Source organism: Microcaecilia unicolor, chromosome 6 (genome assembly GCF_901765095.1).
Source record: "Microcaecilia unicolor chromosome 6, aMicUni1.1, whole genome shotgun sequence".
Taxonomy (NCBI): Eukaryota; Metazoa; Chordata; class Amphibia; order Gymnophiona; family Siphonopidae; genus Microcaecilia; species Microcaecilia unicolor.
The window spans coordinates 275,964,243-275,982,984 of record NC_044036.1 but is presented as its reverse complement, the minus strand read 5'-3'; the positions used below and the strand labels follow the sequence as shown (position 1 = coordinate 275,982,984).

The window sequence follows — 18,742 nt, the reverse complement described above, 5'->3', positions numbered from 1 at the left end:
TACAGTGTTTAGTTCAGAGTGATATAAGAATGAGAATGAAAGTATAATAATATAATATAGCTTGTTTAATAAGTATAATACTAGCTTATTTCATACTGAAATTCCCAAATATTGATGTTTGTACCAGTTCTAGTGTTTCCATAATTAATAAAAAAAATGTAAAGGTGAAAGCTAGTATTCTATAAATAGTAGTACAGTTGTTAACTGAAAGGTCTGTTTTTTTTACTGAAACAATTGAGTCAGATCTTTGATTTCTAATAGTAGCCTAGATCAGGGTTTCTCAATCCAGTCCTCAAGACATGCCCAGCCACTCAGGTTTTCAGGATACCCACAATGAATATGTATGAGAGAAATTCAGTGGAGGTAATGCATTCAAATTTTATCTCTTGAATTTATATTGTAGATACTGTGCAAACTTAATCATTGTTTTAATGCAGCAGACAAACAGAGCTCCAGTCAATTCAACCAAAAGCCAATCTTCATCCAGCTAATTTAGAGCCAAAGGGCATATAATCAGATTTATATCCCCACCCCACCCTGTCTTACCAGTCATGGTTCCTGCATGGCTCCCAGAATAGATAGTAAGTCATGTCACCAAGTACCACTGTCTGCTTTAGAAACTCAATTTTTCTCTCCTTCCATTTTGCCCAGCAACATATTACCATCTCTTTTTTTTTCCTCCATCCCATTGACTCATTCCTATATCCCCCCTTTTTCATTTGGCAAGAAAGGCCAAGGACCCCAATCTTGCTATGCTGAGAAACTTCACATGGTTTCCATGGTAACAGGAAGCCATGCAGGATGTGTGGGCTGAGCTTTCATAGGTCCTGTGCATGTGCGCAGATATGCTCTACCCTGATTGTCTTCTGTTCCTTCTCCCATGGCTACTGGTTAAGCCTGATGATGCCATTTTGAGTGTGATGCCAAAGGCAAATGTTTATCCCCTCCCCCCTTTTCACCCTCTAATGCATATGTCAGCAGTGTCTGAATCCAAAGATAAGTGAAGCCAATATGACCTACTTACTCAATAGAAATATTTTTATTATGGATGGGCACACCCAACATTCTTGTTTCTGTGTAGTTGCTCCTACTTTGTGGAATGCCCTTCCTCTATATTCATATAGAATCTTCATTTCAACACTTTAAGGCAGCTCTAAAAAAAACCTATTATTTTACTTTGGCATTTACTCCTGATTAACCTGTCCTGAGTGTACCTAATTGGTAACCCAGTAGCAACTCCTTTCATTTTCACTGCCTTTCCATGTAATATTTTATAGAAAGATGTAATTTGATTATTATGTGGCATTTTTAACCTAGATCCTATTGTGTTTTTCTGAGTTTTTACCCATTATTATAATTAATGCTTTGTAAACCGCTTAGATATTGGGTGGTAAATACAACAGAGCTAATTTTTGTAACTTAAAAAGGTTTAATAAATATATTTGACAAAAAACCTGAGCTATGAAAAAAAAATTCAGATCTTTTTCAAACTTTTTCCCCAATTTTCAGACTTTTTTTTCAGTTCATTTCACACATTTTTGTTAATAACATTTTAACATGCGTTAGACCATAAATGTGCAGAAATAAACTATGTGTGTTAATTTGTAGGTTAACGCGAGGTAAATCAATTTTGTGCGCACTAAAAATGCTAGCACAGCTTTGTAAAAGACCCCCTAAATGAACCAAATGTGGCTGGCTAATGCATATCCATAACCAGTTTGATCTAGCCTAAGGGCTTTATTCAAAATGAATTGTCCCCATTCTTTAGCCTATGGGGAAAGGTCTTGATCTTACTTAAATTTTATTAAATAATTGTAGATACATTTTGGCTGATTTTATTTTCCTAGGCTTTTGAATAAGATTCTACTGACCACAGTTTGTTTTTTTACAAATACAGACTAACCTATGGATCTATTTAACATTTACATTAAATAATAGTTCTTTATACACTATAAGCAATATGTTCCACTTGCCTTCAAATGCATGTCAGCATAAGATGTCAAATGCAAATCTAGTATTAAGGCACGATGCCATATCAGCCTGAGAACTGATATAAATAACCCTACCTAAATCACAAAAGAATGCACATGGATCATAGTAGTCTATAATCTAAGTGAATAATTTTTCACCCTGCCCATGTGAACACTCACTTTCAAATGATCTGCCATTGCCCTTATGCACCATTTTATAGAATGGCGTCTAGAAGGAATATTTGTATCCATGCACATCTGTGACAAAGTTTTGATCATTTATTTGCATGCCTGGGGCTTAAATCTTAGCCCCTTGGTGCTTGTTAAATAATTTAGCATGTGCTGAGAAATGGAAGAAAATTAAAGCATTGATGGCTATGGACATGCTAAAGAATTCTTGATGTTAAAAATCCATTCACTCTTGGCTTCAACAAAGGATGAAGTAAAGAATGGTTCATTTTCTTTATCACTAGTCTATTATTGTATGTACATACAATAGTGGTTGTCTGTTCAATAAAGTTTATACAGAAAAATACCATTGCTACATGTTAACAGACGCACACAGAAGTAAAATTAGCATACATTTAAAATTAGTGCCAGTCATCAAGTTTGAACTGTGGTTACTGTCCATTCATGAATCTTTCAAATTCATTCATAATTGCCATCCAAATAAAAGGTCTTCATTTGTTCAAAATCCACCTTTTTTTTTACTGTTGTTTTATGTTTACAGGACTAATAATTTAGAAGATTAAGATATATGCTGTTAAAGCTTTTGGAAGTTCAGAATGCTTTGCTGGAAGAAAAAGGCAAATCTTTTTACCATTTTCACACTCACTTGTACACTAATGCTGGTCTTTACCTGCTTCTATTGGTCACAACAGCTGATTCACCCAGCATCACTGAAGAGCATCTTGACTTGTAGGGGCCAGTTTGCCCAAGACACAATCACACCATTAAGTGACAATAAAACCTTTGTAATAACAGCATATTTTGATAACAGAGAGAACATCACTCGTGTACTCTCTATTGTTCAGAGACTGGAAGTAAAGCACTTGTACTGCTGGTTTTGTTGCAGCCTTAATGCAAATGTATCGATAACTGTGGCAAAAATAAAAATTGGTTGCCACCGAAAGTTCCCTTATTCCGTGGCAGATGTTCTTTGCGTGGAACCTATGAACTGTAATCCAACATATGTGTCAATTCATTGGTCCCCAGAAGGAGACATTGATCAACTACCCACTTTTAACATAAGAAACCGTGTCCCTAAGACTTTCTCAACTGAATTCACTGTCTGCATTTCTACCATGTTTGGAAATTACAATAACGTCTTACAATTTATACAGGCCCTAGAGATGTATAAGTTACTTGGAGCACAGAAAGTGATGATCTATAAAACCAACTGCAGCCAACTGATGGAAAAAGTGTTGCAGTATTATATCACTGAAGGTACAGTGGAAGTATTACTTTGGCCAATCAATGAGTATCTCAGGATTTCTCCAAACTGGCATTATGTGAATGATGGGAAAGATATTGGCTACTATGCACAACTTGCTACACTAAATGACTGCATTTACAGAAATATGTATAGAAGCAAGTTTGTCATACTAATTGACCTAGATGAAATAATTCTGCCACAGAAACACCAGAGCTGGAAAGAGATGATGGATGAACTTCAGAAACAGCATCCAGATGTTGGTATGTTTCTATTTCAAAGATTTCTCTTCCCAGCCAACACACTGTACACAATGGATGCATTCAACCTTTCATTTTGGACTTCTATTCCAGGAGTTAATATATTGCAGTATACCTATAGGCAGGCACAGGTCCAGGCTCCTGGGAAATTGATAGTCGACCCACGCAAAGTAATTCATACCTCAGTCCACAAAATAATAAAAGGCCTTGGGAGAACCCAAACTGTGTCTCTGGAAATGGCATTTATTCAGCACTGCAGATCTGTACCTCACTCAAAGCTACAAAAAGCGAATCTCGTTAGAGATAGAGTACTGTGGAGATATAATTCTTCATTAATTAAAAATGTTAATCAAGTTATTCAAAATGTAATAGGCAACTGAAAACTAGAAGTAAAGGACACATACCGAATCTTTCTTTTGTTTTTGTGGGTTTTTCACAACACACAAAACAATTGGGATGAATTAAGGCATTTCACATAGCAACATGCTGAAATGCTCGAGTGTTGGTAGATGGGAAATCTTTGTGCTTTGAAAATATTCACATCTGTATAAGGGAATCGCAGGAGGTAGCTAGATTATTCCATATGTGTCCGTGCTAATCCAGGTTTTAACCTGTTCCTTGTAGTACTCATTTTTCTTAGAGAAGATGGAACAACAATTCTATAGACATATCCCCCTGTTTACAAAGCTGCACTAATGGCTGCCGATGTGCTAATGCCGACAAAGCCCATTCATTTTGAATGGGCTGTGTCAGCTTTGCATACAGCGGGGATAAAGTGGAGTAAGCTTCGATTACCACAGTCTGTCACCAGTGGCATGGAGCTCTCTATGGGCTCCTTTTACTAAGGTGTACTAATGGATTTAGCACACTCTAATGATTAGCGTGTGCTAAATGCTAAGAAGCTTATTTTATTCCTAGGGGCTTCTTAGCATCCACTAACTTCATTAGCACACCTTAGTAAAAGGAGCCTTATCTACATAAGACTTAAGAATAGCCATACTGGATGAGATCAATGCTCATCTAGCCCAGTATCCTGCTTCCAATTCAGGATGGCCAATTGAGGTCACGAGTACCTGACAGAGTCCCAAATAGTAGCATGATTCATGTTACCAATCCAGGGACAAGCAGTGGCTTTCCCCACGTCTATGTCAATAGCAGTCTATGAATGTTTCCTACAGGAACTTTTCTAAACCTTTTTTAAACCCAGATAACACTAATCGCTGATACCACATCCTCTGGCAAGCAGTTCCAGAGTTTAATTATTCATGGAGTGAAAAAATATTTCCTCCTGTTCATTTTAAAATTAGTACTATGTAACTTCCATGAGTGCCCCTTAGTCTTTCTACTTTTTTGAAAGAGTAAAAAATGAATTTATGTTTACCTGGCCACCACTTAGTATTTTGTAGACCTCTATCATATCCCCCCCAGCCACCTCTTTTCCAAGCTGAAGACCCTAACCTAAGCTTTTCCTCGTATGAGAGGAGGAGTTCCATCTCCTTAATCATTTTGGTTGCCCTCCTTTGAACTTCTTCTAATTCTGCTATTTTTAAAGATGCTGCGACCAGAATTGCACATAAGAAGGCATATTTTCAAAGCAGATAGACTTACAAAGTTACATAGAGGCGTATTTTCAAAGCACTTAGATTTGCAAAGTAAGTGCTTTGAAAATGAGCCCTATAGTGTGGTCGCACCATGGAGCAATACAGAGGCATTATAATAGAATGCAAGGAATTATTAGGAAAGGGATAGATAATAAAACAAAGCCTGTTTGAATTTTGGCCACTGCCATACACTGGGCAGAAGATTTCCACGTATTGTGCACGATGACACTTAGGATATTTTTCTTGATTGCTAACTCCTAGGCAGGAACCTAGCATCAAATGGCTATGATTTGGATTCTTCTTCCTAATGTGCATCACTTTGCACTTGTCCATATTAAATCTCATCTGTATGATGCAGCTATAACTCTTCTTGAGGTTGCAGTACTGAAGTGGTGGTTCATAGATACCAAAACTGATTCGATTAGCATCCCTTGTGGATTGCCTATTCTGAACAGGATTGAGGCATATTCTAGGGCTGTACATTTTTTTGTTGTGGTAATCTTCATTTCATTTTTAGTTTAGCATACGCTAAATAATGTCGATTAACGTATATCAGTGCATGCTGTTTTCTGTTGGTGCATGCTAAAACAAAATTAAAATGACATTCATGATATGACATGTATCATTGAACAAACATCTCCAGTTACAAGTGCTGTCAAACCTGAGAACTTAAGTCACTGGGCTCATGTGGTGATATATATTTGCCATGCTTTGTATTAGTATTTGAATATTTTTACTGCCATAATTGTCTATTGCTTATGTATGATTTATTCTTACTGTACACTACCAAGTGAATTCTTTCAAAAAGGTGGTAAATAAAAATCCAAATAAATAAATAACTGTAATCCATTATATACTGTGACAAAATTTCCAATCTGTCACCATCACTTTGTTTTTGCAATCCTATAATTGCATTACCTGACTTTTGCATACAATGTAGGCTATCTGAAAGGAAAATAGACTGTTTTAAGGCCTTCTCCCAGCTGCTTTTTCTCAAAATTTCAAAAATAGGATTTATTTCTTTATTTAACCAACCATTTCCTTTCAATAAGTGACATTGTTTGAAATTAATAAAAACTCGTATATTAACCAGACCTCTGTGAAAACCCCTTCAGCAAGCTTGAGTGGTGGGCATGCTTGTGTAGAGACATTTCTGACGTGGGTGGTGTAGAATTCTATTTATAATTGAATACATTATTACTAAACAATCAAACAATGCTTGAGTTTATGGGTGTGTATTCCTTTAGCTACTTTTGCCTCTTCCTCTTCAGCAGAATTAGCATAGGAGAGACATGGGTGGTGTTGAATTCTATTTATAACTGAATAAATTATTACTAAACAATGCCTGAATTCATGGATGCTTATTCTTTCAAGTACCTTTGCCTCTTACTCTTGAACAGAATTAGCAGAGGAGAGGCATGTTGGTTGTGCATTGAAGGTAAGCTGATGTGGCTGGAAAGGTTTTGAATACTACTGTTGACCTTAGCATCCTCTCTTGAGTTAAAGGTAGTGGGGCCAATTCATGGGAGGCAGTCTGGATAACTCCTGCAGTTGGCGGTAAGACAGGATCTTCAATGCTGGACTGTTTCTGATGACTGGCATTGAATATTGAGTTTTATTTTTGGCTGGTTTAAACATAACTGACCAAGTCAATATGCAGCACTGGCCAGTTAAGTTTAAACCGGCCAAAGATAGGCCTGCTATTTCAGCAGCCCAATTTGACTGCCAAACCTAGCTAGTGATGCACTAAATATTAGTGGATAGCTCATTCTATAGTGTGATATAACTGGTGAGCCGCTAAGGGCTATATTCTATATTTGGCATCTAAAATATCCACATGGAATTAGAAGTATTCTATATGATTTAGTTGCGGTGTATAGAATACACTTAGTCAATACTGTAGAACCTAAATCTATATAAGTACGTAAGTATTGCCATACTGGGACAGGCCAAAGGTCCATCAAGCCCAGCAGCTTGTTTCCAGCAGTGGCCAATCCAGGTCACAAATACCTGGCAAGATCTCCAAAAACATTTTATGCTGCTTATCTAAGAAATAAGCAGTGGATTTTCCCCAAGTCTATTTTAATAATAGTCTACGGACTTTTCCTTTAGGAAGCCAACCTTTTTTAAACCCCGCTAAGCTAACCGCCTTTACCACATTTTCTGGCAACAAATTCCAGAGTTTAATTACATGTTGAGTAAAGAGAAATTTTCTCTGATTTGTTTTAAATTTACTACTATGTACCTTCATTGAATGCTCCCTAGTCCTAGTATTTTTGGAAAGAGTAAACAGATGCTTCACGTCTACCCTTTCCACTCCACTCATTATTTTATAGACCTCTATCATATCTCCCCTCAGCCATCTTTTCTCCAAGGTGAAGAGCCCTAGCTGCTTTAGCCTTTCCTCATTGGGAAGTTGTCCTATCCCCTTTATCATTTTCGTCGCTTTTCTTCACCTTTTCTAATTCCACTATATCTCTCTCTGTTTTCTATCCTTTAACCAGTTTTTAATCCACAATAGAACACTACCTCCTATCCCATGACTCTCCAGTTTCCTTTGGAGTCTTTCATGAGGTACTTTGTCAAACCCCTTTTGAAAATCCAGATACACAATATCAACCAGCTCGCCTTTATCCACATGTTTGTTCACCCCTTCAAAGAAATATAATAGATTGGTGAGACACGATTTCCCTTCACTAAATCCATGTTGGCTTTGTCTCATTAATCCATGCTTTTGAATATGCTCTGTAATTTTGTTTTTTATAATAGTCTCTACCATTTTGCCTGGCACCAATGTCAGGCTCACTGGTCTATAATTTCCCAGATCTCCTCTGGAAGCTTTTTAAAAAAAACGGCGTTACATTGATCACCCTCCAATCTTCCGGTACCACGCTCGATTTTAAGGATAAATTACATATTACTAACAATAGTTCCGTAAGTTCATTTTTCAATTCTATTAGTACTCTGGGATGGATACTATCCGGTCCAGGAGATTTGCTACTCTTCAGTTTGTCAAATTTCCCCATTACATCCTCCAGGTTTATAGAGATTTCATTCAGTTTCTCAGACTCATCAGCTTTGAATACCATTTCTGGCAACGGTATCTCTCCCAAATCTTCCTCGGTGAAGACCGAAGCAAAGAATTCATTTAATCTCTCCGCTATGGCTTTGTCTTGCCTGATTGCCCCTTGGTCATCTAGCAGTCCAACTGATTCTTTTGCTGGCTTCTTGCTTTTAATATACCTAAATAATTTTTTTCAAAGTCCCTGTTTGCCTTCCTTATCAGCGCTTTGCATTTGACTTGATATTCCTTATGCTGTTTCTTATTATTTTCAGTCAGTTCCTTCGATTTTCTGAAAGATTTTCTTTTAGCTCTAATAGCTTCCTTCACCTCACTTTATAACCATGCTGGGTGTCGTTTGGTCTTCCGTCCTCCTTTTTTAATACACAGAATATATTTGGCCTGGGCTTCCAGGATGATATTTTTGAACAGCGTCCATGCCTGATATAGATTTTTGACCCTCACAGCTGCTCCTCTAAGTTTTTTTTTTCACTGTTCTCATTTTTATCATAGTCTCCTTTTTGAAAGCTGAACGCTATTGTATTGGATTTCCTGCGTATACTTACTCCAAGGCTAATATCAAATCTGATCATATTATGATCACTGTTATCAAGCACCCCCAGCACCATTACCTCCCGCACCAGATCATGTGCTCCACTAAGGACTAGGTCTAGAATTTTTCCTTCTCTCGTCGGCTCCTGCACCAGCTGCTCCATAAAGCAGTCCTTGATTTCATCAAGGAATTTTATCTCCCTAGCATGCCCCGATGTTACATTTACCCAGTCAATATCGGGGTAATTGAAATCACCCATTATTATTGTGTTGCCCAGTTTGTTAACGTCTCTAATTTCCTTTAACATTTCTACATATGTCTGTTCATTCTTGCCAGGTAGACGGTAGTACACTCCTATCGCTATCCTTTTCCCCTTTACACAAGGAATTTCAATCCATAGGGATTCCAAGATGTGTTTTGTTTCTTGCAGAATTTTCAATCTATTTGATTCAAGGCCCGTCTTAACATACAATGCTACCCCTCTAACAATTTGATCCACCCTCTTACTACGATATAATTTGTACCCTGGTATGGCCGTGTCCCATTAGTTATCCTCCTTCCACCAGGTCTCAGAGATGCATACTACATCTAATTTTTCATTTAGTGCAATGTATTCTAACTCTCCCATCTTATTTCTTAGGCTTCTGGCATTCACATATAGACATTTCAAACTGTTTGTTGTTCCTATTTACATCGTGCTCAGTACTTGACAGTATTAATTTGCAATCTTTTGTCTGATTTTTATTTTTATTTAAGGACACCTGATCTACCACAGTCTCTTTTGCAACCTCACTGTCGGATACCTTATCTTCCCTGTTTTGGTGTAAATCCATGCATGTAGATTTAGACACACTTACCTGCAACTTGTAATTACGCCTGGAAATTTTGGAACACCCACTGAACGCCCATAAACATGCCCCATTTAAGCTACATGTGTTTATTTTGAGCTGTGCGCTTTGCAATTTAAGTGCAGTTTCGCTTAGTGATTTCCTTGCTTAAATTGTAATTATTGCTAATTAGTGCTCATTATTTAAGTGCTGTTAAAAACTCCGATTACCTTATGCTAATTAAGTTATGCACGTATCTCCGCACTGAATCTAGGCGCGATATATAGAATCTGGGGATAAGTGCTGACCAGGAATATTCAGTGGGAGATAACCAGTATCGCCCATTGAATGTTTGTGGATAGCCAGTTAAGTGTTATTCAACTGGCAGGAGCCATTCTTAGCCGGCTAAATAGCACTGAATATCGGAGGGAGTGTGTCTATGTAGGCAAAGCTGCCTTAATCATTAGGTGGTCATCTAGAGTCCCAACAGGTTCTTGGGACTGGCAAAGAACAGCTACAATTAAAACAACCCAAGTGGTCCTGATAGCTACATGAGCTCAAAGAACCAGCAAAAGTATGTAATGTCCTGGTAATAACTGGGCAGTGTATGACGCTGCCCAATTACCACTGGGTAAGCCCCTGGTGCTGAAGAAATATTTTCTGTCATGCCAGAAATGGTGCATGCTGGGGGTGGCACTGTTGCTGGCTCCTGCAGTAGTGCCATATTGGTGGGAGATAGCGCTGCGGTAGCTGTACTGCCAGTTTTTGCTCACTCATTCAGGGGCCCTTTTACAAAGCTGCGCTGAACAATGGGCTGCGGTAGTATAGATGCGTGTTTTGGGTAAGTGCAGAATCATTTTTCAGCGCACTTGTTTCAAAGTTTTTATTGATGAACCGTCAACATAATAAACACATTCCACTTCTTGAATGTACCAAACTCAATCATAATTAAGCAAACAATTAAGGTGATTTGCTATCTTCTGACATCAAGCTTTTGTCATTTTATCCCCTTCCCTCTCATCTTTAATCCACTGTTATTGCATTACAACTTGCATAGCTCAAATTCCAACTTCAACGTACCATGTTATAGCTGTTCAACAACTTAGCTATTCATTTAAAATTTTTTCCGAAAATGGACGTTCGACAAAATGAAAATTGCCATGCATCCATTTTGGGTCTGAAACTTTACCACCAGCCATTGACCTAGCGGCAAAGTCTTACGCGGTAACTGAGCGGTAATGACCTACGCGAGTCCAAATGCCACTTGGCAAGCGCCCAATATGTGCGTTTGCAAATAAAAATTCTTTCTCGGATGCGCGTTTTGGACATGCACCAAAAATGAAATTACCGCAAGAGCCACATGGTAACTGGGCGGTAACTCCATTTTGGTGCACATTGGGCACTCAAAGACGCTTACGCGGCTTAGTAAAAGGGCCCCTCAGACTTATTTAGCACTGAACAGTGTCTGTGGTGATCCTGAAAAATCCCTGCATGAAGTCTGACACTCTACTCCATGTGAAAAAGATCAGTGGTTTATATTGATTGGCTGTGAACTGGCATTCTGGACTTCATGAGATTTCACCTTTGCTGGTAGTGCTACGGTGTATGCTAACCCATTACAGGCATGTCCATCTTAAGTGGAAGGACTGGATAGCAGATTTGTTTGGATCTAGGGGAAAACTTGGGAGGTGGGGAAACATCCAAGAAGGTGAGGAGGGATTTCTCCCTCCTGGGGGTCCAGAAAGCCGTGGTAGTTGCTCTTTAAAGTGGCACTGATGGATGACTGTAAAGTGAGCAAAATCAAGTTCCTCTCTGGTCCAGGTTCAGAGAGCTTTCAAAATATAGGGGCCCTTTTACTAAGCCACATAAGCGTCTACACGTGCCCAATGCACACCAAAATGGAGCTACCACTCGACTACTGCGTGGCTGTTGTGGTAATTTTATTTTTGGCGCGCGTCCGATACGCGCAGCTGAAAAATACATTTTTTGGACGCATGCCAAGTGACATTTGACATGCATAGGTCATTACTGCCCAGTTACTGTGTGAGACTTTACCGCTAGGTCAATGGCTGGCGGCAAGGTCGCAGACCCAAAATGGATACACAGCAATTTTGATTTTGCCGCATGTCCATTTTTGGCAAAAAGTTTTAAAAAGGCCTTTTTTTTAACAGGTGTGCTGAAAAATGGATTGCCTGTCCAAAACCCGCCCCTATACTACCGCAAACCATTTTTCAGCGCACCTTAGTAAAAGAACCTCATAGTTCTCTAGGCAATTTCCTAGTCCTTTATGGTAAAGCCTCGTATATAACACAAAAGGAGCAAGGCAAAAAAGTATTCCAAGATATCAGTGTATAGGACCTTTAATATAATCAGCGATTTCAACACATGAAGGACCTAACACGGCTGTGTTTCGGTGTGTGAGCCTGCTTCAGGCGTCAAAGAACCTGTAGCATATGTTGGTGCAAATTGGTCCTGTAAAATGTGTGGAGATATGTTTAATAACTGTACTGGTACGGCAAAAGTTTGAACTAGGCCGAGCATAAACCTGGCAGCATTCTGTTTTTTTTTTTCCTCCTTCCTAAAACCTTGTATGTGACATTTTAGAAAGGATCTTGGTTCTTCTCAGGGATATTCTAGAAATGGCCATGCACTCACTTCTAAGAGCAGAGTGGGATGCAAGAGAAGACCATCATTAAAAACTAATTTTAGTGCTTAAATGTATTGTGGCCATTGTTTTGGATATCATGAAAGCCTACTTCTAGCAAATTTGATGCCACGAGTTGGACACTCTAGAACAGGTTTGATGGTAAAAAGAATAGATAAGTAAATTTTATATCAGAGATGTCTTGGGATTTATTACAGACACTATGATAAGAGGGTTATCTTTTTTTTCTTCTAACTGTACCATCTTCCTACACTTTTGTAACCTTGTGTTTACATTTTACCATTTTTGGGTCTTGTTTTTCCCCTGCTAAGGTCAGGACTGCAATTACCAGCATCCTCTGTTCTATTGTAAAAGAAACATAATGTGCTTGGGTCACATTGCCCTCGGGGGCTAAAACTAGCTATTCTTTCTGAAACAACTAATTTATAATTTGTTAAGCATTAACTCAAAACCAGCTTTTAAAAAGGCTTATTCAAAAAGATGCAAAATACTATTTGGGAACTAGTTGCTGAGCACTCCTCCCATGTCAGCAATTCATTGTCACAGAATCAACGTGCTATTCATTCTCAGCAGCAGACTGATACACACTTTTGAATGCTTGTGCCTAGAGCCACTGCAAGTTTATTAGACGCTGAGGGGTCCTTTTACTAAGGTGCCCTGGAAAATGGCTTGTGGTAGTGTAGGGGCGGGTTTTGGGTGTGTTCCAATCCATTTTTCAATGCTCCTGTAAAAAAAGGCCTTTTAAAAGTTTTTGCCAAAAATAGAAGTGCGGCAAAATCAAAATTGCTGCATGTCCATTTTGGGTCTGCAACCTTACTGCCAGTCGTGTCTCACGTGGTAACCGAGTGGTAATGACCTATGTGCGCCAACTGCCACTTTTCACGCGTCTGAAAATAAAAATTATTTTTCGGCTGTGTGTATTGAACACGCGCAAAAAATGAAATTGCTGCAAGACCCATGTGGTATCCAGGCAGTAACTCCATTTTGGCCCGCATAGATTAAAAAGTGAACAGGAGGTCAGTATTTGAGGGAGATACCCTTCAACCAAGTCCCCAGTCACATGTACATCTTCAAGGGTCCTCCCATTTGCTAAAGATCCTCTCCAAGACCGCCAAGGACACTAAAGTCCTCCCAAGTACTTTCAGTAACCACACCCTCTCCAAAAGATATTACACGATGGGATACCTGCAAGCGAGCCTTCTCCGGAGTAGTCCCCACACTCTGGAATGCACTGCCTCAAAGGCTGCACTTAACACAAGACTCTCTCTACTTCAGGAAGCAGGTAAAAACTTGGCTCTTCAACCAGACCTTTAATGGAAGAAGTAACTAACTCGTTAGCCTTACTCATACACACAAGGTGTGACTCGGGCTGCATGTACTGCATCCGGTCATGTTTATCCACTCATACCCTAGCTGAGATAATATTTAACCATTTCTCTGACCTCATATGCAATTTTCTTTAAATCAATCACCTTACGTTCTAACTCTTCCCACTTTCTTACCTATCTATATGTTTCATCTTTGCTTTACCCTTCACTATCAATTATAATGTTCTATTACGTATTGTGTTGACATTGTAAGTAGTACACCATGTCATACTTTGTATTGTTTTTGAATATTTTTACTGCTGTAATTGTCTGTTGCTCATGTTTGAGCTATTCTTACTGTACACCGCCTTGAATGGTGGTAAATAAATAAATAGATAGATGCTTATGTGGCTTAGTAAAAGGGCCCCTGAGCCAAATTATATGATTACTAAAAAAAATGCACATGATAAAAATTTTTGCCTAAGTGTATTCTACAAGCGGTGCCTAGATTTAGGGGCAGTATATAGAATACGCTTAGTTGATATTTTAGTGCCTAAATCTATGTGTGTCCATTTACACCAATGAAAACGTGGTGTAAATCCATGTGTGTAAATTTACACACACTGGCCCATATTCTATAACTACGTGTGTAAATATTGGAACGCCCATGAAATGCTTATTTTTCTGTCCACAGCAATACCCCTTTTGAACTGCGCACATTAGGAATTTAGGCACAGTATGATACAGAATACACTTAGGGATTTGTGTGCGTAAATTATAATTAATGCCAATTAGTGCTCCTTGTTGCTTAAGTGCTGTTATCAATGCTGATTAACTTGTTAAGCCAATTAAGTTGCATGCATAGTTATAGAATACGCTTGGATTTGGGTGTTGAACTCTAGGCGTACTATATAGAATCTGGCTGTCTATGTGAACTTTCAACTGTGCACTTTTCCCCTCAGAAATCATGATCACCCCAAAACCATCCCTGCCAAAACAATCCTGTAAAATGCATAATTTGGCATTATCCTTTCAAATATGAACATTTTAAATTTGTTTCTCACACACAAATGGTAAAGCCAGAAGGCAAATTTCTTCCGGGGGGGGAGGGGAGCGTTTCCAGCGGTAATCGGCAGCGCAACCACATGAGTACTATACATGTAGCATGTGAGCTCTTACTGCTAGGTCAATGGGTGGTGGCAAGAGCTCGGGCAGTAAATAGCTACATGCTACCTTTAATTCTAGCATACAGCCATTTACTACCCCCATTTTTTTTAAAAAAGCCTTTTTCCCAGTCACGGTAAAAAATGGCCCAGCGCACACCAAAACCATGTGCCCATATTTCTGCAGGCCACTTTCTACCACACTTAGTAAAAGGACCCCTGAGTAAGATTAAAGGACTTCTGTTTCCCTTCTGTCCCTCCTGCCATATCCACTTAAAAGGCAAGAAAAAGAAATATATTCCATGTTTGACAGTAATAAGACTTCCTGCAATTATTTATGAAGCAAAAACTCAGTGGACAAAAGCTGTCAAACTGGAAAATTTAAAAATCTTAAGTTCGTTGATCTTACCTGATTTTCCATTGCCCCCATATTCTGATGGAGAGTAAGCAAAGTTGTTTAGACATGTGCCAAATGTCACTCATTTTTTTTCTTTTGTTGGGCAACTTCCACTCCTTGGAAGAAAATATCATATTGACTCCTATTTTAAAAAGTAAAAAAATCTGGTGTACAAAACACCACTAACTCGCGATCTGTAGCTTATATACTCCTATTAACAAAAATTATGGAGAACTGGGTCAGTACTCATTTAGTAAATTTTATAGAGGATTTTTAATCTTCTGCATCACTCCTAATTGGGGGTTTTGAACGGGCTGCAGTACAGAGACTGTGGTCTGTTCTTTAGTGACCTAAGCTAAGGGACTCTTTAAGGGCCCCTTTTACCAAGCTGGTGCAAAAGTGGGCCGGTGCTGGTATTTTGCCATGTGTTTTACACGCATGCTGAGGCCCCCTTTTACCACAGCTGGTAAAAGGGAAGTCTACTTCCCACGTGGGCATTTCCTGCAGGAAGGCTAATCACAAAAGAGAGGGTAATACAGCATACAATATAAAAAAGAAAAAGCAACACTGGGCCTTCTTTTGGCAGTTTTCACACAGACAGCGTCTGGTAGGATTGAACAAACGCTCAGTGGTGGCTGGCAATTTACTCAGACTGTCTGAACATTCCTGCTCATATATTGTGAAGACACACTTTGACCCCTGAGGCAGGCGCTTGTGCGCCGAAACACGGCCTGTGTCGGGTCTTTTTCACAATAAAGGACTGCCATTGTCTCTTTCTTGAAGGCCCAGTGTTGCTTTTTCATGTGGCAAGTAAAGCACTTGCACAGCCATTTCAGGGGGAGCCCTTACTGCTACCCACTGAGGTTACTGCTACCCACTGAGGTGGCGGAAAGGGCTCCCGTGTTAACCTACCAGTAACCAGGCAGCACTTGGCACTGCCCGATTAGCGCCGGGTACACTTCGGCACTACAAAAGTAAATGAATGTTTGTAGCGCTGGAAATGATGGCGCATTAGAGGTGGGAAGTACTGCTGGCCTGATGAGGTAGCTCGGTGGTACTTCCTGTATAGTGAGCGGCATAGGAGCCAACTTTTCAAAATGATTGGGGGTACTTCTCCCCCCTCCCCCTCTCCCCTCCTCCCCCCTCCCTCTCCCCTTCTCCCCTCCCTCAGAGGTCCAGGCCTGCCTGCCTCCCTCCCTCCGAGTTCCAGCCCCCCCTCCTCCCTCCGAGTTCCGAATTTTAAAAGTCATCTTACCTCGGGGTCCCGGCGGTAGCAGTGAAAGGCGTGCAGGCTCAGCGCTTCAGCCTTACCTTCTCTCTCTCTCAGCGCTGGTCCCACCCTTGCGGAAACAGGAAATGAGGGTGGGACCAGAACTGAGAGAGAGAGAGAGCAGGGAAGGCTGAAGGGCCGAGCCTGCATGCCTTTCACTGCTGCCGTCAGGACCCTGAGGTAAGATGACTGTTAAAATTCTGGGCGGCACTCAGGAAGGCGAGGGCGGCCCGGCAGAGGACTGAGGGAGAAGAGGGCGGGCACCAGGCAGGTCATGCTGGCGAAGGGAACTTCCGGTTCCGGCAGGTGAAATATTGCTCGAGCACCCACAGCACCCACGGAGTCTGCGCCTATGGTGAGCGGCAAGTCTGTGTTGGGCTTACAGCCGCTTAGTAAAAAGGAGCCCTAAGTAAGCTGTGCTAAAAGGTGGCCTGTGTTAGTGCATGGGAAAGCCCCATACTACTGCTGAGGCCACTTTTAGCATGTCTGTAAAATGGCTGCAGTTTCTATTTTCCCACTGATGGCCACATGCTAATTTCCCCATTAGCTTGTGCCCATTAGAGCATTAGCTCTTACCACCACCTGTTTACTAGATGATAAGATTTCATGTGCTAACCCCGCTCTAATCAGGCAGCGCACAGTGATTTACCCATGATACTTAATTAACCCAGGGCACACCTACTCTCTGCCTCCAAACACCCCTGTGTCAAAAAAAATAAACTATTTTTTATTGCATGGGTAGCGTGCACCAATCCCAGAACTATTGCAGGTTGCCTAAGTGTGCCCTGTGGTAGTGGCTTTTAGCATGCATTAGTGCTTACCACCACTTAATAAAAGGAGCCCTAAATGTTTACTTGCTTCGGGAAGATCATCAATATTCATATGATTTGATTTATTGTGTGCGTTTGATCTTGTCGATCACTGTATTTTTGCTTCAGGTACTGGAAGAAGTAGGTGTTTCTGGGCTAGTTCTAAAATGGTTTGACAGTTTTTTAACACAATGCGCCTATAGAGTGAAGAAGGATGGAGCATTATCAGATATTAAGTATGCAGATCGTTACTTTCATGTTAGTATTACTGTTTACAATTGCTATATGTTTGTATTGGAAAGCTCTGCTTGTTCTCAATAAAAAAAAAGATTAAAAAAAAAAAAGTATGCAGATCACAGCTATCCCCAATACTGTTTAACATTTTAATGAGATCTTTAGGAGCAGAATTGGAGAAAACAAAAACTGAATACTACATCTATGCAGATGAGCCCCCTGTAGCAGATGACAAAACAGATTCGGAGGTCCCATGATACTGTTTAAATTTAATCAAAATTTGGGTGAATTCCCACAAACTTAGTTAACAGGGCCCTTAGTTTTATGCTTGTTTAGTTTAAGCTGCACTAGAGGCGAGTTAGCGTTTTTAGCACACGTTAACTATGTAGACATCTATAATATTCCTATGGGCGTGTATATGCTACATGGTTAGCGTGTGCTAATTTTTAGCACATGCTAAAAATATACACCTTAGTAAATAGGGCCCTAAATTTCTATGGTTCGGTCCACCAGATGGCATCAGGAGTGATCTGCTATTGTCTTTAATACATAACTTTCATTTTGACATAACAGCTTGAGTACTGGGAGTTTTAATTGACAGTTTATTATAGAACGTCAGGTTAATAAATTGCAAAAAAACCTAATTTAGGGGTCTTTTACTAAGGTGCACTAACATTTTTAACTCTAGCTGCAAATTAGCTGGTGCTAAACTCTAAGACACTCATCACCATCTTAAAAAGGGGGGTACAGCCTGGGGAGAGATATGATGTCACTTCCTTTGACATCACCAAAGGGGGTTGGGATTGTGGTGGAGCTATGATGTCACATCTAGTGATGTCATCAAAAGGGGCAGGGAGGGAGTAGGAGTGGCTTGGGCAGATTCTCACTTCTGAGAACCCAGAAGGTGGATATGGGCATGGCACCTGCCAAAACAAATTAGTTGACAAAAGTATGTAACTTATACTACTTATATTGCATTATATAGCTCATTTTCCAGGAAATTTGCTTGTAATAGGTGTAGTCAAGAAGTATTCAGGTGCAGAAAGCTAAGAAGGGATCAAGAGCTATATTTGGCATTCCTTCCTGTTATCCATGGCACAGTCTATACTGGCTGGGTGAGGAAGTTGATAGTTGCATTTAGGAAGCTGTATTAATATGCAATGTTTTTTTCATCAGGACATTTCCTTTTTGTG

General features: G+C 39.8%; 1 protein-coding gene across 1 annotated transcript; it reads left to right on the top strand.

The window, feature by feature from the left end:
* Nucleotides 1–887: 887 nt before the first annotated feature.
* On the top strand, nucleotides 888–4,678 carry LOC115472969. Its single transcript, XM_030207525.1, has one exon. The coding sequence runs from the start codon at nucleotides 2,756–2,758 to the stop codon at nucleotides 4,040–4,042; it is 1,287 nt and encodes a 428-aa protein (XP_030063385.1). The 5' UTR covers nucleotides 888–2,755; the 3' UTR covers nucleotides 4,043–4,678.
* The last annotated feature ends 14,064 nt before the right edge of the window (nucleotides 4,679–18,742 follow it).